Consider the following 23,930-nt stretch of genomic DNA (forward strand, 5'->3'; position numbering starts at 1 on the left):
AACTTTTTTGGCTGGTTTCAAATCAGATTGTCTTTTTTGGCTGCCCAGTGCTTATGCAAGCTGAACTGCTTGCTTGTTTTCCAGTAGTCTGTACAAGCACAGGTCCTTCCTAGTTCAACCTCATTAAATTTCTCCACAGATTCAGTTCCACCTGTGTCCCAAATGACTTGGATCCATAAAAGTAAAATAAAATAGCTGTAATAAAATTAAGGCTTCTAGCATCTTTTTGAGCCAAGCGCTATGCAAAATCAAAATTGCTTGGGCAGGTCTGACATTTTATCATGCAAGGCCACTAGTACATGTATATTATAGGCAGTGTATATCACATCTCCAAGTCTGCAGTCAGGATTTACAAGCATCAACACTAAGTGAAAAAACAGTACTGCTGTTTGTGTGGGCTGCTTCTTTTTTTTAACTTCCTCCTAACTCCTTTTGTCTTTCTCATTCAATCCTCATTTCCTGATAATTTCTGCATGTTCTTTGTAAAAATATATATTCATATTTCCTTCCTCAAATGAAATGACCAGGGGTAGGGAGAGGGCTGTGCCTTTCTTCTTCAAGTGCCAAAAGTCGGGTACCTAGGTTGGGATTCATCTCACCTAGCTCTGAATGTAAACAACATAGACATTCTTGGCTGAGCTGGGCATCCTAGGCTACTTGTATCACGAGTGAAAGAATGGGCACTTTCAGGGTGTGATTCATCTGCCATTTAAGCATTTAATGCAGAGTGAGATGGATCATGTTCTTAACTTCATTGTCTGCTGACTTGATCTCAATTAACAGGAATGTAGGATGGCTATAGATGTGTGAATTTAGTTAGATAACTCCCATTTCCAAGCCTTGTGCATTTGGAGTCTTCAGTTAGTGTACTGTAAAGTAGTCTTTTAAAGGCCTACTCATACTGCAGATTCTTTAAGTATTTGGAAATTCGAGGTTTGCATGCTTTTTTGCCTTTGTTGCCTTTTTTCTTGGAGGCCTTTTCCAAAATCAGCCTTTTTGGTAACAGTCTTATAAACTAATTGGCAGCCCTCAACTAATGGGAGAGATGCCTCATCAACTCTACCTACTCTAGTAGATACCTACACTATAGCTTTGGCCTAACTGACTGAGTGACTATGTTTGAGCTTTGTTCACTTAGGTAGTATGCATGTCATCACACTCCTATAGGTTTGTCTTGCTTCCAGTTCTTCAAAAGTGTTTCAGCAGACTACCGGCTCTGCACAGCTCTTTGGTTTTTCATCACCTCATGCTGCACTGTTCTTCTAGCCCTTCAGGGAGTGGGCTGTGAAGTATCCTCTTATTTCATGCGTTACAGTAATCTGATCTAGAAATCGCAGTGGGATTGGGAGCTTGTTGTCCACATTACAGTCTATTTTCTTTTTCTCTCCAAATCTATCTAGATTTGAAAACATTGTGATACATTGTCTTTATAAAATTGTCCAGATGCAGCTGAGTAACAAATACATTCCTAAACTGAAAACTGCAGAAGTGAGAAGAGGATGAACTTGCATTGTTAAAATATTATATATTACTTTTGCCAGGTTTTCTGGCATCCCGAATGCGTGTGTTTTTTTTTGGTTTTTTTTTTTGTTTTTTTTTGTTCAGCATTTCACTTCTCTCAAACTCAGGTTTGAGAAGTTACTGAGGAAAGCATTCAGCTAGTCCTAGTCCAATTAAGTAAAAGCACATATGTTTGCACATGAACTGCATTGGCTTTTATCTTCTTTATAATAGAATTCAATTATTATTTATCAGGATAGCTAACAAAATAGATACCTGTGTTGGAAGAGTTTTCAAGAGGAAATTGGCAGCTGCATAACACAATTTTCTGGTTCACTCAGAAAATAATAGAACTGTTCTTTTGTTTGAAAACTCATTTCTTTTCAATTTCATAAAATACGATAGCAATTTAAACTCACTGTGTCCTAACATGTGTCTCACTTCTGCCACTGAGACATAAGGTCAGGCCCAGGTGATTAATCTGCAACTAAAACCCTGCAACTCCTGTGCACTAAAACTTGTAGTTCAATGTGAATATTTTGGATTCTCTGACCTTGTGATGCCCATGATTTTCCACTGCCTTTATATTAATCTGTATGGTTTACATACTGCCAGGCTGTAGCCCAAGAGCTCCAGAAGATTCAGGAAAGGTGGCAGGCAATGATTCCATAACTCAGTTACACTTGTCCATAACTCATCTCTAACAGGTTGCAGCTTGCATGTTTTATAAACTAAAATGAAAAATTTGAACTAGTGTTTAAACCAAAACAGAACCCAGAGTGTTTAGGGATTTACTAGCACAGAAAAATTGCCTTGCTGAAGCATATTAATACATACTGCAATACTCAGTCTTTCATTAAACTTTACCAAAATTTAAATTTAGAAATATTTTCCAGCAGTAAATTACAAAATGCATGATCTGTGATTTAAGAGAGTCATGTTCAATAGAAAATCAAAACATTATAATGGTGAAAATTAAGAATTCCATTGTATACTTTACTATCTATTTTGGCTTTCTTGTTTTATAGAAATAGCAAATGTTTTAATAATATTTTGCACTTAGGTTCCATTTAAACAATTTTATTGTTCTGGGAATTGTTTCATTCTATTAATGAATTTTAATTAAATAATTTCTGACATAATACTAAAGGTCAATTTGACCTTTCTTTCAGATATCACATACAAGTAAGTTTTGTCTGTTCAGCATTTTCTAAATATATATTGATGTGGTATATTCTGTCTTACTTTTTTCAAGTATATTATAATAGCCATTCAGATATATATACTAATGATCAAAACTATGGTTTTATTATGCATAAGAATGACAATACCATCCACAAACAGCAATTTTCTTTCCTGTCGTTCAGTTGTAGGCACACTGTAATAGACATACATGCACTTTACAGTCTCGATCAAGTACTTACTTAAAAGTGTAAATAATACGCACTTTTAATATGACAAATTAAACTTCAGCCACAGATCTAAATAACATCAAAAAAATCCTTGACGTTGCCCTTTCAGTATGAAATAATATTTCATTTTCTGATTGCATTTAGTCACGTTGACTCTTATCCACATACAAATTATGTAAATTAATAAAATAACTCTGAATATTTGTGGAGATGTTTGCAACCCCAAATCTGTATAATTTTCATTTTATTTAATCTTGCTATCTCTCAGGAAACTGAAAAGCACTGTAAATTAATTGTTATATCTGTATTTTCCATGCATATATGTACATTTTCCTATGAACTGGGCAAGACATTTGGAATCGGTTTGTTTGTGGTCTTATTAGTACTTTGATTTTTACTCCAGTAATGCCTTAAGTATTAGTTGAAAGTGGGGAACAGAAATACTGGGAGGAGTAACTTGCCCAGTAGCACACAGGAATTCTGTCAAAGGACTCAGAAGGACCTCTGATATCCAGGTATAACACCTTCCTTTTAAAACTGTCCTTCCTCTAGTGTCAGTTAGGACAATTCTGAACTTCGATACAGGTCTCGGGCAAGAGAAAGATCTATGTAAAACCCTATTGTATTGGTCAAATGGTGTAGTTATACCACATATGTATTGGAGGGTTCAAACAGAAGGAATAGGGCAATGCATGCCATAATGTGGACTGTACTGCATGAAAAAATTCAGGTTAGACAGTCCACAGGTCTCCTGTGCAGCTCCTTTACAGCTTCAGCTGTCTGAAAAGCTAATGTTTCCGCCTGCTGGCAGAACATCTGCAAAAGCTTTAATGCAGTTTACCCTTTACAGAGGTGACTCTAGAGGAAATTTTACATCTTTCTTCCCTAGCCTTACTGAACTGAGATCATGGTTTCACATTTTAAAGCCTTATATTGACTACTGCAACTTTTACTTAAGATGGGACATGTGATATTCAAATCTCAGGTCTGTATATTTTATTAGGAAATGTTATCTTTTTACTTTAGCACTGTTGTGGCTCAATCATTTTCATTTTTTAAAGAAGAGAAGGAAATATCTAATCAAAAACATTTTGAAAAAAATGGAAAAAATTGAGAAAAACCCCATGGCAATAAAAGTTCATGGAAAAAGAAAAGAAAACGGGGCTAGAGCAGAAAGCAGGAGGTCATTCACTCCCCCTGCTTGCCTCCAGAACAGGATCAACTTTTTGTGTGTTTTCTTGACAGGTATTTCTGTAGCTTTTCTTTCTTGTGATGCTGGTTTCATTATTCCTCTAAACAATGTAATTAAAATATTTATTCATTTTATTTATTTAGAATTTAAGTATCCTGGTCATTAGAAAGTTTTTTTAATGTCTGTCATAAATTAGCCTTGATACCTTGATTTCTTGTCTTATCTGCAAGAACATGGACATGGAGAACAGATGGTTGCCTTCACAGCCGGTCTTTGCACCTCTTTACTCTCTCCATCTCTAGAGTAAGCAGCTTTGGTTCCTTCGTTTTTTCTTTGTAGATTGTACTTTTCAGATATTTTGCTGTCCTGCTCTGGTCTCTGCTGAGTTAGCCAACAGCTTTTCTGAAGTATGGTGCCTGGAACTGGACATAGTACTGGAATTGTGGCTTTATCAGTGCTGAACAGAAGGGTGATTGCTTGTGCCTTACAGGTTACAAACCTGTTTATAAGTCTCATTGCCAAGGTTTTTTTTTTTTCTTACCACAGCATTGTGATATTGATGACTAACATTTATATTGTTCTCCACTGTTAACACCAGATCTTTTTTCTGGAGTACTGCAAACTAACCATGGTCTTTGGGCTGTATTTGTACAGCTGGTTTTTCCTGAGTAAGTTTAAAACTTTGAATTTGCCCTTTTGGAATTGCATCTTATTTTTTCCAGATGATTTCTTTAATTTTTTTTTTCATGATTTTGGAGCCTAATCCTGTTCTCCTGGCTTGGAATCATTTGTATAATTTTGACTATTAATAAGAAACACATAGTCTGAACCAGGACACAGATGAGGAACCCACTTGATGTATCTATCCAGTTCGACAGTGAACAATTGGTAGTTACTATCTGAATATATTTTTCCAATCAATTCCAGCTAGGCTTGTTTCCATACTTAATTTACGAGAATTTTACATAAGACAGAAACCTTAAGTAAAGCTAATATATACGTCATTTGCTGCTTCTTCCAAATCGACAAGTCTTTTCATAATGAGAAATGAGAGCTCTTTGTTACAGCTTGTACATGACAATTCCATTTTGGAATCAGTTTAAATAGCCTAGTCTTAAATTTGTTGACTCATCTTTTATCCCACCTTAAAGACAACTATTGTGTTTGACCTTTCTCAGTTTTTGGGAACATCATTTTTCCTTAGTGATTTTTCAGATAAAATTGCTAATGGCTCTGATGTTACGTCAGCCAATTCCCTCAGCATCGTAGAATGGATTCCATTAAGCTCAACTACTATGAAAACATCTAATTTATTTAAGTATTCATTGACTAATTATCTCCTTAGCATGAGCAGAGTGTTTACTTCTTCGTCATTGACATTAAGTATACAGTATTGGAGAATAGTAAAGACTAATGCATAAAAATGCCCTGTTAAGGCTTTAGCCTTCTTGCATTCATTTATTGAAAGCTTGCCCTTAACTAACAATTTTCTTGGTCTTGATAATTACCGATGTACCAAACAAAATGATGTTTTTCAGTTGTATGTCCCTTGGTGGTTTTATCTTGGTTTGTGTCCTTACATGTTTGAGCTATTCTTTTATCTTCACTCTTAGTCATTTGCTCTTCTCTTCATTGTATGCTTCTTGAGTTTCAGAGAACGGAAAAGCTCATGATTTTGCTTGATTAGTTTCTTTCTGCACTTCATGTTCTTCATCCTCAATGGGATATTTGCTTTTGTGCTCTTAATGTAATTTCTTTAAGGAACTAATGACTCTTCTAAGCTTTCTCTTTCCTTAGACTTCTTTCCCTTTAAATCATGCCTTCTGGTTTCCTGAATTTACATAACAGCAATGGATGAGTTTCTGGCCTCCAACTAGCTGCCTTTTTATTTATGTGCTGTCTGATATACTGCCATTTAAAAACATTGTTCATTTGTGCAACATCCTGGGCAACAAAGTGTAGAGAGCCTTCAAACTACCCTGACTTATGTTGGGAATCAGAATGACTTCAGCTGCTTTGGGATGTAAAGGCTGCAAAATAAGCATGAAGACATCTTTGGTAGTTCTATTCATTGTAAAATCTGTTTAACAAACTCACAAAGAAAAAGGTTAAATACTTGAGTCTTAAAACATGTCCCTACAGCTAATTTTGTTTTTATTCCCCCATTAGAACTCTCTTGTGTGGCTTAAGAAAATGTAGAATGAGATTAAATACTAATTGTACCAAATATTCGTACCAGCAACTAAGTGCTAGCTATTTTCTACCATTTTTGTTCCTGAGGAGCCATCATAAGTTGAGGTCTTTGAGCAGTGGGGGACATCCTGTATTTGAATGTGTTTCTGCCAGAAGGTGTCAGAAAGTACTTGGGTATTTCAGAAGCACTGTCCAGCATTCCCTGAGATCCAAAGGAAGATGCCAAGAATAATTTCTGAAAGCATGAGGATTTTTAAATGGAGAAAGACAGGACTCTAAACAAGCCAGTGGAAAGGTGGCCTGGATGCAGTCAAAAATGTATGTATCTGTCCTTTTCTGAATTGCAAAGAGTTAAAAAAGAAGATTGAAGTGACATTAAGTTAATTCAGAATGGACTAACTGGCTTATAGAGTCGTCAGTGGGGAAACAGCACCAAATAAGGATGTTTCTAGTGTAGTGGCAGACCTTGCACTGTTCAACATTTTCATCAGTGTTCTGGATGTCAATGTAAAGTCAGTCCTGAAAAACAGAAATGGCAAAGAGTGTGGAATTACAGGGCAGGCACTCAAAGGCAGAGCTGAATTGCCTGGTAGCGTGGCTCCATTCACATCAAATGTGCTTCAGTTATGTGGATAAGAACACAGAATTCAGAACATACCTGTACAGTGGAGGTCTGTATTGTGGACACAGCTACTCTGAAAACTTCTAGGAGTTAGCATGCAAGCAACTGAACAGGGACTCCCACAGCACTCAAATGGCGAAGACAACACTGTTTCATAAACAGTACTTTGTAAGCAGGTAGTGAGTAGGCTTAGAAAAGTAAGGTCACGTTGGTGAACAGTGCCCGTAAGACTGATTTGGAACTAGTGAGACTTGTTCTGGTATCCAAATTTTCAAAAACTATTGAAAAAAATTGTGTTCAGGAAAGAATTACATGTTTATTCAGAGGCTGGAGAAAATGCTAGACAGTGAATGCTGTAAGACTTAAGAGCTCAAACTTGTTAGTTTACCAAAAAGTAAATTGAAGAGGCTCTTAATATAGTAAAGTTATCTCATGAAGAAAGATTACCAATTATCAAAGAACTCTCTTTAAAGAATCATTGGCCAAAACTGAAGTCGGAGAAGTTCATAATGTTAATACTAAAGATGATTAACCTTTAGATTCTGTATTACTTGACATCATTAAATCAAGACCGAAGGCATGCCCCAGCCAGATGTAAAGTATGTGAGTCAAATGCTAGTTATTTTGCATTATACAAAAATAAATGAATCAAATTTAAAGACCTGTGTTATAAAGGCACTCACACTAGGTGGATTAATACTCGTTTTGACATTAATTCTTGATTTGCCTTTTCATCTAGGTTTAAGAATGAAAAGGTAATTCAGCAACATCTGCACGACACTTCTGTAGCTTTCATCATTACTGAAATGCCTTTTTAAGTTGGGGAAAGAATATCTAGGCAGGCCCTACTGTAATAGTTATGGAGAAATTTTATCTAAGGAAGATCTCACAGAGTGCTTTTTCTTATCTTCCTCCCATCATGAAAAGTGAGATTGCATTGATAGATACCAAATTTATATACAATCTTTTCACTAATATAGCTGACTTTGTATACATACGCTAAAGGTTTTAAGTAGATTAGTCTGTGTATTATAAAAATGTTCAGTTAAACACTTCAAAAACAAAAGCAAAAGAAAGACAAGCTTTGCTACACATTTTAATTTTGTATAGCCATCTTAATAGTTCTGTAATTCTCAGTTGTGAACTCCATGAGCTGAGTGTCGTAATTGAGACATTACACACACATTAGTTAAAAGAAATTTTACTAATTAGTGCAGTGCTGATCCTGTTTTATTTTGATTTAGTTTGTGAATATTTATATTGTACCACTCTATAGAAAGAGATGCACATTTTAAACTAAATCTGTGTTTAATTTGAAGCCTTAAAATTGATTGTTTATCTGCCAGTAGAGTTTATTTTGCATCCAGCAGATCAGATTTCAAATGGTAATACAACATGATGCAGATTTTATGTCAACTCAGTGGAGAGGTAACTATTTCCATGCCTGTTAAAATCTATGCTGTAAGTACTTGCTGCAATGATAATTGCAACAAATAAAAAATAATTGTTGAGAACATCAGTAGTATTTCTTATTTTGTATAACAGATGCTTCAGAAAATATGACAAATATTTTATTGTGGTTTTACTTTAGAAACACATTTTAAGCTGTGTTTGCAGTTTTGAAGCAGAAGAAACAGAATGCATAGATATTTTTCATATGCTGTTCTATTTTTGTTTTCTTATAAGTGAATAAAACATTTTTTAAGAACTTGGACTATGCTGAATATCACATGCCAACCATTATATATGTAACAGATAAGAGAAGAATGAATTATTACATTATCTGTAAATGTAGTTTCGCTGTAGGAGAAGCACTCCTCAAAAGGAGAGAGACTGTCAAGTTAGCCATATACTCCTTACATTTATATAAAATAATAAAAATACAAGTTTTCTCTTTAAATACCTGTTGCAAAATGTTTATAATACAAAGCAAAGTTAGAATAAATCTCAAAGTCTGAGCTATATGAAAAGATCACAAACTTCATAAAATGACAACTATCTTTTCAAGCTACAGAATATTCTCTGTAGTTTGGCAATCATACTCTGTGGATTTTTTTTTTAACCATTTAGACTTTCTGATACCTGTGGATAAACTGATTTCCGTAGGAAACATTTGAGAAATTGCTACAATATTTTATTCCCTAAGGCATATTTTGCCAAATAGATCTAAATATGTTCTTAAAGCTGGGCACATGTTTCAGCTTCTTCTAGTGTCAAGAACATAGTGATGTTCAAAAAAAAAGATAATATGACATAATTGTAGAAATATTCCTTTAGGACAATGCATTATACGTGTTAAAAAATACCTTTATATTTAAGCAGTTTTCTGTGAGGAAAGTCTGTGGACAACTGTAGTTAAAAGAAATTAAAATAAAAAATTAACTTTCAAGTACCATCCACTTATACCTCATTGATTATCACAACTGTTTTGTCTAATGAAAGTTACTGATCTGAAGCTTCATGAGGTATTTTTCTCACATTTGCATTGAGTGTATTTTCTCACAATTTTCTGCTAGTTTTGTGATATGTATTGAAGGGCATGTTAAATGTAAAGACTTTGGAACTCTGTATTTGTCTTACTGTTTCTGATTCCTTTACATTTAAGGGATATGATTCACAATTTAAATATTTTTGTTAGATCTACTTGCTTCGTATTAGCAAGTATTACTCAGTTTTTCAGTGTTCTATATTTCATTATGATATGCACGGATTAACAAATTATTTTCCTCTGGGAAGGGTTGACTCAAAGTTCTTTACAGTTTCAAAAGTGTCATTTAAAAGAGAGAGGCTGGAGCACAGCTCAGATCTGGATGTGAGCCCAAGCTTCCCTGGAATTCAAAGGCGTATGGGAGGTAGAGACTGTAATTTGATTTACTAGGTACACTAAACTGGAGCTTACTCATCAGCACCAGTTGGCATTGTTCGTGCACTCCAGCTTCTATTGCAGCTACGTGGTAGCTCAGACTCCCGCATTTCTGTGCAGCTCGGTTCGTCCTTGATTTGATTAATTGTATGTCTACATTATAGGTCCAAAAGAAATCATTGTTATCATACAGTTTAACTTTCTGCCTAACACAGGATAAACTCTTTGATCTTTTTTCTACTTTTTGTCTAGTAGCTATGAGTGAAATAGGGCTTATCTTTTAGAAAACATCCAGTCTTGAGTGAAAACTTTCCACTGCTGTTACCCTTTTAGGTAATTTGTTCCAAAGGATAACTAACCATCCAATGGAAAACTTGCAGTTTACGCCTCATCTAAATTTGTGTACATTTAACTTCAAGCCATCAAACCTCTGTGCTCTGTGATCACGTTCCTATTCCTCATGGCTGCATTTATTCCACTATGAATAAATCATACCTTAACTTACTTTCTGAAAACTAAATAATGCTCCCCATGTCTGTCTTCATGCAGCTATTTTCTGGTCTTATCATCATTCTTATTTCTCTTCTCTGAATTATCTCCATTTTTTCACTCTCCTTGTAGAACTGTGAAAAGGAAAATTGGACACAGAATTTTGGTAGAGTTGCACAAGTGCCTGAGAAGAGATAACATCTGTGTTCCTCTTCACTTACACATCCAAAAATTCATTCTTCTAGTCAAATGTTACACTGTAATCTCAAATTCGTATCCAAGATTCCAAGTCATTTCACATGCTCTGGTTTCAAGGTTAGAACTCCTACATTGAAGTATATCCTGTTTTCTTTATTTGTGTATGTATGACCTTAAATTTGGGAAAAAAAACATATTGGATGAAATCAAAAGTAAGTGTAGCCCAGTATCCTGAGTGCAACAGGAGGAGAGTCACGATGATCAGGAAGGAAGCTTTCTGTGGCTGAGGCTTATCTCTTGCACTCTAGATTTCCTGGCTTCTGATTTGCACAAATGGGGGAAACTTGACTGCATAATTTCTAGTAGCGGGAGACCGTGTTCATATTCTACCAAGGCAGAAGAAACCCAGGACTTTAAATGAATGCCCAGGGAAAAGTAAAATCAGGGTAAACCTAATTCTCCCTCACACTCTCCCAGCCCCCACCAGATTTTAGCTTAGGGAGTTGAAAAACTGAATGGGATATTTGTATTTTTAATAATATCCACAGGATTCTTCCTCATGAACTCCTTCAGTCTCTTCTTAAACCCATGTAAATTTTTAGCTTTCACAGAATCCTTTCACAAGGAGTTCTACTAGCATATTATCTCTTCTTTGAAAAAACAGATCCTCTTACTTATTTTGAACCTGGCTCCTTTTATATCTCATTATTTAAAGAGATTGTATTAAAAGAGACAGTGAACAGTCAGTGGCTATCTCTCCCCCTATATGCCATCCATTACATTGTAGACCTCTATCATATCCCCTCAGTCATCTCTCTTCTAGACTGAAGAAGCCTTGGATTATTTTTACTGCTCTTCTCTGAAACTTTTCCAGTGCTACAATATCCTTTTTGAAATTGAGGGTCCAGAACTGCATAAAGTTTTTAAGGTGTGTGTGAACCATGGATTTATACAGGGGTATAATGATGTTCTCTGTTCACTATTTTTTTCCAAGTACCTCCTAATACTCCATTTGTTTTTTTGATTGCTATCTATGTTAACCCCGAGTTACCTTTCCTAATTGTTAATGATCAGCTGAAAACCCATGATTTCATCTATGGAGTTAGGGTTTTTTTTTTTTCTTTCCTGAAGTGCATCACTTCTCATGTGCTACTTTGTTACCCTGTCTCTTAGTCTTAGAAGGTTCTTCAGCAGTTTGTCCCAGCTGGCCCTGACTGGCATAGTTTCATCAGCAAAATTTGTCGCCTAACTCGTTCTTACATTTCCAGTGTGTTTACGAGTATGTCGAACAGCACGACTTTCAACACAGATCTGTGGAGCTTCACTAATCACAACCTCCTATTGACAGAACTGACCATTAGCTTTTATCCTCAGTTTCCTATCCTTTAGTCATTTTTTTTCATCCATGCCATGACCTTCCCTCTTACAACATAGTGGCTTAGTTTCTTTGAAAGCTATCAGTGAGGGACTTTGCCAAAAAGCCTTATGGGGTCCCGTTAGACTTCATCAACTAGATCACCACTGTCCAAAAATAGCATAAAATCAAAAGCAATCTAACAGGTTTCCCCTTTAGTAGTAGCTTTATTAGTACTAGTAGAAGAGATTATGTTTTATATTAAATGCGTTTTACATATGTTAATGATTTGCTTTATTTTAGGGAGGTAATCCAACAGCTACTGTAATTGCGTTGTGTTCAATGAGAGATTTCAATCTGGCTCAAGAAACTTGCCAGCTGGCCATCAGAGATGTCGGAGGTCTTGAAGTGTTAATTAATTTACTTGATACAGAAGAAATTAAATGTCAGGTAAGTGGCTTTGTCAAATAGAGCAGTGAATATGCTTTTGCTGATAGAATATTTTCTCAATTTTCAAGATTACGTAGAATAAAGAAAATTGATTTTTCTATTTTGTTTTCTGTATTTTCTTAATTTAAAGGACTTTGTAGTATAAAAATCCAATTTCTGATTTTCAGTTTTCTTATTTCCTTCTGATTCAATTTAAAAGATAAAATGTTTTAGAAAATTTTTACATTTTAAATAGTTTTACTATTTTTGTATTCTTAAATAATTTTTAATATCTATTATTTTGCATTATGTAGATTGGTTCTTTAAAAATCCTGAAGGAAATCAGTCAGAATTCACTGATCAGACATGCAATTGCAGATCTTGGAGGATTACAGATCATGGTGAAAATACTAGACTCTCCAGATAAAGATCTAAAATGTTTGGCAGCTGAAACAATTGCTAATGTTGCTAGGTTTAAACGAGCACGACGGACAGTAAGGCAACATGGAGGGATCAAGAGATTGGTAAGAAGATATTAAAATCAGTACCTCTTCCAATGCATATTATTTCCTAACAATAGGCTGTCATATACCTGACTCTTCAGATAGTATTTGCTATCACTAAAAAGCAGTACAGTATCAAGATTCCCCGTATATAATTAAAAAAATTTCTTCTGTTAGGTCAGGCTGTTGGAATGTATTTCAGTGGGATCAACCACTCTAACACCACAGCAACCAAAAGATTTTGAAATAGCACGCTGTGGGGCCTTGGCACTCTGGAGTTGCAGCAAAAGCACCAAAAATAAAGGAGCAATTCTTAAGGCCAGTGGCATTCCATTATTGGCTAAGTGGCTGAAGTGTTCACATGTAAACATCTTAACCCCAGTGGTGGGGACACTACAAGAATGTGCCTCAGAGGTAAGTAAATACATAAAGATACGTTATTTCTAATCATAAAAATAATTGGCCAATAAAAGGAAGTGTTACCTTTGCCTATCATTCAAAAACAGACTTTGTCCAGGACAGGGATTTCGTCAGGAAGTTTGGACTCAGAAGTGTAGATGCTAGGTGTGGTAGAAGCTTTTTAAGACAGTTATGGCTCGTGATAAAATAAAGCCCATTTAATTTTTTATTTTAAAGGCCAAGAGTAGTTTGTGGAAGAAAATATGTAAAAATGAAAAGACTTAATCCATTTAATTTCTGTCATTTTTTTCATCATTCTTGAGAAATTAAATTTGGCAACTTCGGATACCATTTTCTGGTTAGTTAGTATGTTTAAATTGTACGAAGCTAATCTAGTGAGGGGGCTGAGACAATCCAATGCAGGGTAGGGCAGGGTAGATTACCTTATCCTTGTGAATTGGAAGAGACAGTGTCTGATCAGTTTCAAAAAGAACAAATATATGTTATTTCTCTACAGATTTCTATGACAGGTTTTACAACCTCGAGTATATCCGGTTTTTGAATATGAACACAATTATTTTTACCGTAGCCAACTGAGATGAGTGGCTATTTCCCCATTTTTGGAAATTTATTTGAAACTCAGGCACATTGTACCTAAGCTCAAAAATATGCATTAATTTTTATGACTAATTTGATACATGCAAGACATGATTTTTCAAAGGATTTTGCATTATGAAACACTTGGTGTGTTCAAAAATACCGTCTTGAAATACACAGGCCCCATGAAGACAGACATGAGAAATTTTAGCTTCAGTAGTCTCTGTTCAACAAACAGGGGGATTGGGGGGGGTTCAGTTTTCGGGGGGGGAGTCATTTGGCCAGATTTGGACACATTATCCAGGGAAGGCTAAATGAATCTCATATACAGAAGTTTCCCCTCTCTTAAGTAATGGTTCCTGCTACAATGCCTGTGGGTTAAAATTTGGAAGAAAAGATCACTGACAAATTTTAATGCTAAGAATATGTTAATGCTAAGAATATGTTTTGCTAACCTCGTTCTGGGAATTGATCTATTGTTTTGGCTACTGGCTTTAGATGAAATGAAGGGGTACTTGTTGATCCTGTTCTGGAGCATCTGTTTCTTCTCTGATTCTGAACGTGGAAACACTGTTTTACACATTTTGAATAACTTACATGTTTTATTTGTTATATACTGTGCAGAAGGTAAAGAAACATGTGAGCACCTGAGCACCTTTCAGGTTGTTCTAAATTGTTTAAGCCAGGTTTCTACAAAGTGAGTATTGCAGCACCTGATTATACTGCTGATTTTAAGATTGCAGCCCTGATTTTATGCATATGATTAACTCTGAGAACATCAGTAGTATATTCAAGGAAATCTAGACTACTTTTGCTTAAAATTAAGGGCAAATCTCCACAAGATCAGAGCCTAAAATTATAGTACTTCACTATTACTGTGGCTAGTGTTATTAACTACTAATATACAGGACTTAAAATGATGAAGTTTATCTTTTTAGCAAAGTTACAGACTTGCAATAAGGACAGAAGGAATGATTGAGGACCTTGTGAAAAATCTGAGTAGTGAACATGAGGAGCTACAAATGCATTGTGCAAGTGCCATATTTAAGGTAATTGTATTATTTTAATCAGTAGATCAGAGGAGGGGATTAGCACTTTGTTTTCATATAATTGTCACTTAGTATTAACATTTCTCAGTTTTACTATTTCTGTAATGTGGGAGAAATTACTTTGCAGAAAATGTTGATGGTCTATGACTAAATTTTTATGAGGGTGTTTTAGCTGTACATTTAATATTGCAGTTCAGTTCCTCATTGAATTAGTCACTTGCATGCAAGTCCTAAATTGCACAGGTAACTAGTGGAGAGCAGTGGGGCATGCTGTGCAAGGAGATGCACATTTTGTTTTCTATTTATTTGTGCACAAGGTGAACAAAGTGACAGTATAGACATTGTAACACATGTGGTAGCTCTTTACTGTCAGAAGTCTCTTCATGAGTAGCTAGCATTTTTCTGGTATTTTAATATGCGACTTTTATTTTCTTCTGTATTAGTTTTGAATAGTTGCAACATAATGCATCTGGCTTTTGAAGACACTCTCTTCTACATTTTGAATAATATATGTATTTAATTTGTTGCATAGTGTGCAGAAGATAAAGAAACACGTGACCTGGTTAGACAGCATGGAGGCCTACAACCACTGTCTGTTTTGCTTGGTAACTCTCAAAATAAGCAACTTTTGGCAGCTGTGACAGGAGCAATCTGGAAATGTGCGATCAGTGGAGAAAATGTGTCAAAGTAACAATTTAATTTTGCAAATATTTATTATGTTACCATGTTTTGAATTTATGGGCCTATTTGGTTTTCAGTTGCTTTTGCTGTCATGATTCTGCAAAACCAAGCCTTTTAATCATTTGGGCCTTCAGCTTTGGTGTTGTAGTACCTAAAGTTTGCCACCTGACCTCGTCAGGGTACGGTGGAGACAATGTTAAGTTCCTAGGATCTTAAGAATCAAGGGTGAGAACTGGTGCCTGTAAAGAATAATTGAGATATAGGACACTGAGCCAGGAGGTGTATTAGCACATAGAAGATGTTTGACTTGTGTGCATATCTGTTGTCCCCGCTTGCTCTCTGTAGCTTAGAAACCTGAATCCACAGTAGAGAAAATGTTCTGCACACCTAACTTCAAAATTTTAGGTATATATTTAGGTACTCTTTATAGTCAATAGATAGAGCAAATTGTCTCATTCTAGAGTAGATATCTAAAATACGTTAGGTCCACCTATTTTAGAAATATGAATATCTCTCTTTGACTATAGAAGGAGCTCAGACTAGTAGCTTAGTCTGGACACCCAGCTGCTAAATGAGTGAATTCTACCATAGCTATACATCCACTTGGTATTACAGCCTGGAGTCATTGTCTGAGGACATGGCAGCAGGAGTTATCAGTGTCCACCTTTCACGGACTAGCTTAACAATTAAGAACACTAGGCTCCTTCAATTCAAATTCGTTCATCAGATTTATGCGCCCTCTCTCAAGAAAACACCTGCATCACTGGAGTATGTGGTAGGCTTCCTGCCGAAGTTAGGCAGCTGTGTACAGAGGAATGCAAGATTCATGGGCTGGAAGGAAAACTAGTAAGAGGTAAACTCTTCCTGCAGCCCTAATATTGGTATACATTGCTGGACAAGCTGATATGTTAGATAGCCACTGGATAAAAATCAGAAAGAATTCTAAGAATCAGGGTTTCGAGTCTGGCTTTTTACTCTGCTAAATGAATTCCCAAACTGTTGGTATACAAAGCCATGATCTTTACATACTCTGCTTCTGGCCCCCTGCTTTTTGCATTCTTGGCTGCACAGTAACACACTGCTTTTCAGAAGTACATATTCCCCTTTTTTATGGGCTTTGCTATCTGCACAGAGGCATTCTGGTTCTGGAACGATCAGTGGTGAGGCAGAGTGAATGGCTCTGCCTGTACTAGTAAACTAGACAAGGCCAAAGCCTGGGTTCAGGCACTATGTCATGATCATCCACACTGTTTAACCGTTAGCACAGTCCCTTATACAGTTTGGCTAGCAGTCTCCCAGACAGTGCCCAGACACTGCTTGGTAACAGCACAAGGCAACAGATTGTTCCCATTAGGCAGAATGGGTGAGGCCACCCTGTGTTGTGAGGATAAGGGATTTTAGCCATATGGATGCTATGTTGTGCCTCTTGTCCTCAGGGCGAGAGAATGAGCCCTCGCCTGTTTTATTTATTAGTATAGCTGTAGCCAATAATTCTGGCCAAATGCAAACAGATTTTTCCTGGGCTATTCAGATATCTTTGGCAAGTGCTTGAAGCTGCATGAAGGTTACTAGCCAGGCGCAGCTCCAGACTTCAGCCGAATTCATGTATATTCTAGTGCTGAGTCTGAAGTAGTAAACCCCATCCAAACTCAGGATGGGAGGACACTATGGAAAGGGGAGGGAGGATAATACAGAAATACGGAAGTAGATCTGGAGGGACGAGCTTGACTCTGGCATGGAGCTAGAACTAACAAACCCTGCTGGTTCCTCAGAGCCACTTAATTATCTTCATACTATATTCTGCAGTGCTTCCTATACCTGAAGCATACTGCTGAGATGCGGTGCTGCCTCAGCATGGAGCTGATATAGGTGCCTGGGCCTAACTAGCTCGATTCCGCTTTGTGTGTGAGCAGCCGTACTGCTTCTGGACACAAGATGGCCCGAGCCAACAACTCTGCCGGAGAGTAGCCTGCCTATCACAGAGCCAGCCCCGTGCTATTCCAGCTGTGAAACAGTAGATCTGCAACACAGATGAAGTTCCCCCGAGAAATCAGTACTTTATTTTTTATTGACGCGTTTGAAATTGCTTTGTTAATATTTTTTTGTGCTGTTAATGTCTTCTCTTGAATAAAATTTTTAGGGACACTTCCAAATTGCAAGGAACAGAGAGAGAGATGGTTTTTGCAAGGCAAAAGCCTGAATTATGAAAAATGGAGGTTTCTCATTTCTCAGTGACATTAATTGCATTGTCATCCTGATGAATCAACTAGGAGAGATTAACTTTTATTAAAATGTTTCTAATTTGGCTATCTACATCTCAAAAATATGATTTTTTTTTCTATGAAAGAAAAATTACAGGTACAGCTGATTCCTGGAAAATACAGAATAATTATAGCTCATGTTCATATTAACAGAAGCTAGGGGCCATGAGGGAAGCACAAGTGAGAACTCTACCCTCAGAGGAATGATCTCTTTAGGGGAGAAAATATATGTATTTACACAAAGGGGTAAATCAAACCACAATTATTAGATAATATACAGGTTGATATCCCAAGTCAAATTGTCAGGGTGAATCATAGAAAATGTATGGAAGGAAGATACAGTATGTGCTTGTTAAGTGTTAAGAAACCTCCGAGTTCTGAACAAAACATGAAGTAAGATGATGCCAGTACTGAGGACTAAAGTTCTGATCTGATAGATGAATCTTTGAGGTTTAGCATGTGTCTGTTTGTGGGATGGGACCTGCAAAAGCAAACAGGCCTCCCGGAGTTTTAAAATAATGTTCTTGATTTTCAATATTAAAAGTGCTGTGAAGAGTGAGGGAAGTATTAATGTTGCAGTCAACTCAGATTACACACATTCCATATTTCTGTCAACTTATTTCTTCACTTCAAAATGGAATCTAACATAATACAACAGAAATTTACTAAAACTATCTGTCTGACCTTAAGAAAATGTAAATATTAGGCCTGAGCTAGATACAGAAGTTATCAGGAGAAACCCACTAAAGGCTAACATTCAGTGGAAAGTAAGAGTGATCCTTTGGCTATAGAGAGCTGAAAGAGGTGCTGATATACTACTACTCCAGCCCATTGTTAGCATGGCAGGAAAAAGCGGTGGAAATTAGGATGCCACTGCATTTGCTAGTCTTCCAGTGCATTTTCAGCTTTTATAGTTATTGCATCCATATGTTAAGTTTTAAACAGCCCTCAAACTACTTTTCAGATTCCTAGAGAAATATATTTTAAAAAAAAGAAGAAGAAATTATGTTGTACATAACACTTTCAAGAACTGATTGGGATGGTTTACATGTATTGTGATTTCTTTAACAAGATAATTTACTTACAAAATTAAACATTACAACAGTAACATATGGAAAATAATAACTGTTTTTATTGCTGTCATTTAGGTTTCAGGAATATAAAGCCATAGAGGCTTTGGTAGGACTGCTCACTGATCAGCCTGAAGAAGTCCTTGTAAATGTCGTTGGAGCATTGGGAGAATGCTGCCAAGAGCCAATAAATCGAGCTATTATCCGTAAATGTGGTGGAATACCTCCTCTAGTGAAGTTGCTTACTGGAACTGATCAGGCACTTCTTGTGAATGTCACCAAAGCAGTGGGAGCATGTGCAGCAGAACCTGAAAACATGATGTAAGCTATTCATACTCACTGCATCTGAAATATTGCAAGAAAATAATCTGAGTAATTACAGCAGATAATTTGGGGGGGGACAACATTCAAAGTTCTCATGTGAAGATAGTTTCTTACAAAAAATTATAAGCAGATATATTTGCAGTCAGATATGGCATTGAATTCACAGATTAGTTACTTTGTGTAATAAGGAAGTTTGAAAAGAAATTTCCAATTTGTAGTATTTTAGTTCAGGCTTTTGATGGATTATGCACCATATAAGTATAAATTCATCAGAATTAATAATGGACTTAATTTTCTGTTAAACAGATTAATAGGTTTTACTTTCATCAATTCTAATGTGAGTTTAACCAATATTTTACTTTTTGTTTTCCACAAGCTGTGTAGGTTAGTTGTGTCCTACTGTAAAATATGCTATATAGCAACACAAATATTTAATTAAAAAAATAGATAGAACACAACAGTTAGGCATTGTTTGGAAAATCAGATAAGCCTGTAATAAATTGTTTTTTATTAAAGCTAAGATTCAGAGTTACAAAGCACCATTTTAAAGTGCTATATGATGAGGATCTGTTTTTCCTTCTCCTCCTTTTACTGTTCTTAAATCATAGATAATGGCCTAAATTACAGAAAATAATTCCAAAAGAAATGTGTGCATTTACCATCATGAAAAATCTTTTCAAAGTTTTTAAAATTAGAATATGGTTTGTATTTTGTCTTTTTTGTCTTTCTTCATTATTCCTTTTATGAACTCAGACTTTTTCTTTTTGACCCTTTTCTCTCCTCCTATTCCTTCACAAAACCAAAGAAAAAGGCTGTCTTTTTACTGAGAAAGTTCTTGCTCTCTTTAGTTTTGTGATGCAGATTTGCATGGCTGACAGAAAAACCTTGAATTTTATGATTAAATGTTCCAGTAAAATATTCAGGTCAGCATTTACTGTGCTTGCTGTTCCCTTACAGGGATATTTACCTCAAGATTTTGGGCATATTTCCCTCCTTACATGTAAGAAAGGTCAGAAAGAGAGGCTTTTATTAAGCTCCTCCTGTCCTGATTTGCATAATTCACTTGATATTCATATAGCAGTGCAGGGAATTCTTTTCCTGAATAGGGCTTTTGTTTTCATGCTTTGGCTGTCACCCAGTGGCAAAAGGCTAGATGGTACACAACTGTAAACATGGGTTATACGAACAGTTAGCCATGTAGCATAAAAGTATACATAAATGAAATCACCTTCTCCACATATTTCAAATGAAGAATGATAAACATCAGCCTTTACACTAATGTTTTAACTTAAGAAAATTAACATCATAATCAACTGAGAAATTTAAATGCCCATAAATATAAATTGACATTTATAAAACCTCAGACATACTCCAGTATGCAGCACTATCACTTGTAATACCCGGTATGGATAGCTTTATACTGGAATGTGGTCAGTATAAGCACCAAAAATAACACAAGTTGCTGCTAAAATTATGATCAAACAAAGTCCATCTTGTTTTTAAGAAGGAGAGAGCATAGGTTGTTTGGGAGGAAATTCTAAAGAGTTTGCCAAGAGTGGACGAAGGAATCAAATCTCAAATTAGGTCCATATGGAAAAATTCTCTATTGAAGGTTTGCAACATTTAGAAAAAAACAAGTAGGCAAGATTTTAGTCCAGGAGTATAATGTACTTTTAACGAGTACGAAAAAGCCATTACAGAGAAATTAGTAGTAGTAGTAAGACTGAGACATTTACCTGAAGCATTGTGTCAATGGAAGTTCAGAGTTGTAGCACTAGAATAAATAATGGTACTATCTTTTCCCAAGGCATGATTCAGCCAGGTGCGGAGAATTTTGATCCTGATCCAGCAAAATGTTTAAACAATGCTAAGCTTAAACATTGATGTCAATGGAACTACTCACGTGTTTAAAAGATTTGCATGGTTGAGTGTTCTGTATCTTGCAGGGTTAAGACATTCAATTTTCCAAAAAAAAGCCCTGGGCCATCCATTCATCTTCCTTCTCTTTATCTTCAGATCAGTATAGCAGGAGTTGAAACTGTAGTGCCTCATCCAGAATTACTCTCCTTCTTCTGGGGATAACTAAGTCGCCAAAGAAATGGGGAACAAAGAGTCTACAGTATTGCTTTGTGCCAAATACAGAATTTGGGACTAAAACAATATGTAGTCTTGTTAGAAATTGTACTGTGACAGTTCATGCTCTTTCTGTAAACATTTTCTGAAGGTTTTAACCGAAAATATTAGGTGAACCCGTATTTTGTGTGGAAAGTAAGTAATACGACCAAACTCTGCGACATTCTTTACAAAATGGAACACCCGAGGGACATTGTTCACAGCAACTATGGTTTTAGTTGGTTCTAGCACTGGTTTTCCACTACACAGCTAGCTATGTGGTTTGACCACATCCCGAGCATACAAAGACCTGACTGTTTCTCCAACATTTCTTGTCTTGGTGTAACTTAGAGCAGTCTTACAGCTGCTATCATGGGGCTTAATGACTTGTTTGGCACATAACAACTCAGTAGCAAAGTCTATGCAATCAAATACAGTTCACTGATCAGGATTCAGCTGCCCAGACAAAATCCCTTTTTTATTTGCAAAATCTTCTCCTGGTCAATAAGCACCATCAGATGGGGCAGAAGTTCATAGCTGTGTAAAAGAAAAGACAGTCCTGACTTATCTCCACGGTATTTCCATCCCAACACTGACTGAGCTGGGTTCTTCTAGAGAAGAAGAAACAGGGATATGATCATGCAATTGCAAAAATATATTATAAGACATAAGCAGAAGTGGGCTGACTCAAAATTGCCTGGGCAACCTTATTTTGGTATGCCTTCTTTTGACTGCATGATTTACCACCATAGTAGCAATCTTGTAATGTAGACATGTGCACTGTGTTCCAACTCAAAAAAAAAAAAAAAAAAAAAAAAAAAAAAAAAAAACCTGCAGAAAATTAGGTCTTCAGTGTGAACTCAGGGCCACCTACCAGAGTCCTTAGTGAGGCTGGAACATTTAATTCCATTTCCTATGGTCTCCAGTTAATGGAATACCATTAGCTACAGCAGTGGTGTTTCTGCCAGCAATCCATTGTCATTCTCAGTGTAGGCTAACACTTTTTCTGTGGGCGTTCACGGATGTTTGCTGAAATCAGGAATGGTGAAACATGAGAAGTCTGGATACTGTGCCTGTTCTGGAGGGTGTGTGTTGGCTTTTTATCTCAATCTGTTTGCCTGATCATTCTTATATCTGCTTCTATACCCTAAATCCCTGTCACAATTATTCACTTAGCTTTACCGAGTAAGGCTACCAAAAAAAGAGTTGATCTGAATGGTTGTAGTCAAGCAAAATTACAAAGAGTTGAAAATGTGTTTGTTTTTTTTTAATGGGGATGGTTTAGCAACTTCAGTGAATAGTGTACCGATTAGACTTTCTAAATTCTGTTCTTTTTGCAAGGTATCTATGTATCCTGACAGATGAGTTACATGTCTTACCTTAAAGTAAAGGGGAAAATGTATGAGAAATTTGTCTTTGGATTGATATGAGAATTTGAAAATAAAATGGCATTCCATAGATTATATTTAAATCCCTGAAGTAGAGAGAGGAATGGAAATCAATGAAGCTGCTTCAAAAGTCAGATAATGACTATGGAGTTAAATAATGTAATAGCTCTTCCTTTTGATGTGTTATCATTGATTCTTTAAGTCAGACTGCAGAACAGTGGTCCTGCTGCAGTTTTGTTGCATCTTGATGCATCTTGTCGAATTTCAAATCTGTCAAAATTTCTATTGTTCGGTGGCTAAGTATGGAAAGGGGATTTTGCAGTTTCTCAGAGAAAGATCTACCACTTACAATCATTTTGCATAGATAACTAAAGAGGAAACAAAAATAATGGAACTAAGTACCAGTTAACTAACATAGTTGTTCTCAGTAATGTGCAACACATATTTCAATTAAATTGGGATTCAGATGTTCCCCTGGTTCCTTCCAGTTCCTTCAAAGAAAAACCAAGTAGTGTATCTCATGGTGAGGGCTTCCAGAGGCTGACTTCCCCCTAACTTTATGAATATGGATTTGCTGCTGTCCACATTGGAAAGAGGGTATATAGACCAGTTCAATCTGTTTGGTCAGCATTGGAATGTGCTGTATCAGCACATACATGGGTTTAGAGATGAAGAACTGTACTGCAAAGAAAAGTTTGTTTCAGTCTTTGTCCTGACCCAGTAAGTAGATTGGAGCTTGAGTCCTGCAAACACAGCGAGAAGAGGCTTCCATGTGGGCAGGAATGAGGAGAAAGATTTATAGAGCACTTCTCATCTCTCTTCAGAAATAAAAAATGGATCTTATTTTGCCTATATTTTAATAACCTGAAAATGAGTACAGTATGTTTTGGGAAACCATTCTATTTCTTTAACTGTAACAGCAAGTTTGAAAAAAAAGCATGGACAATCTTGCCTCAGAAGCATCTATTGAATGAATTTGTGTTTGATTCAAAGTTTAGGATTTATGTAGGTCTCATTTTACAGACTCTGCAGTGTCAATAATCTGGTGTTGCTATAATAATCAAGAAGCATTAATCAACTTTATCGAACTATTGATACTAACATATTTAGGTATTCGTCCTGTCAGTGGTTCCACTGTTCACATTCTTACCTTATTTAACCTTTCCAAAGGGTTAAGAGAGTTCTAAATGACCTAGGCGGTAGAAAGGTACCTGGAAACATTTGTCTTCCCATTATATTAATAGCTTTAATTTCATGAGATAGAGATGCATAGCTCTGTCATCTCATTCCCCTA

The 23,930-nt window shown here is 36.1% G+C and overlaps 1 protein-coding gene across 1 annotated transcript in view; it reads left to right on the forward strand.

Moving 5' to 3' along the window:
* Positions 1–23,930, forward strand: part of ODAD2 (outer dynein arm docking complex subunit 2) — an 88,415-nt gene that overhangs the window by 22,028 nt on the left and 42,457 nt on the right. The window contains exons 11-16 of the mRNA XM_026101619.2: positions 12,127–12,273; positions 12,567–12,776; positions 12,933–13,169; positions 14,690–14,800; positions 15,333–15,487; positions 18,891–19,133. Of these exons, the coding sequence (XP_025957404.2) occupies positions 12,127–12,273; positions 12,567–12,776; positions 12,933–13,169; positions 14,690–14,800; positions 15,333–15,487; positions 18,891–19,133 (1,103 nt within the window). The remainder of the gene's footprint in view (positions 1–12,126; positions 12,274–12,566; positions 12,777–12,932; positions 13,170–14,689; positions 14,801–15,332; positions 15,488–18,890; positions 19,134–23,930) is intronic.

Source organism: Dromaius novaehollandiae, chromosome 2 (genome assembly GCF_036370855.1).
Source record: "Dromaius novaehollandiae isolate bDroNov1 chromosome 2, bDroNov1.hap1, whole genome shotgun sequence".
Taxonomy (NCBI): domain Eukaryota; kingdom Metazoa; phylum Chordata; class Aves; order Casuariiformes; family Dromaiidae; genus Dromaius; species Dromaius novaehollandiae.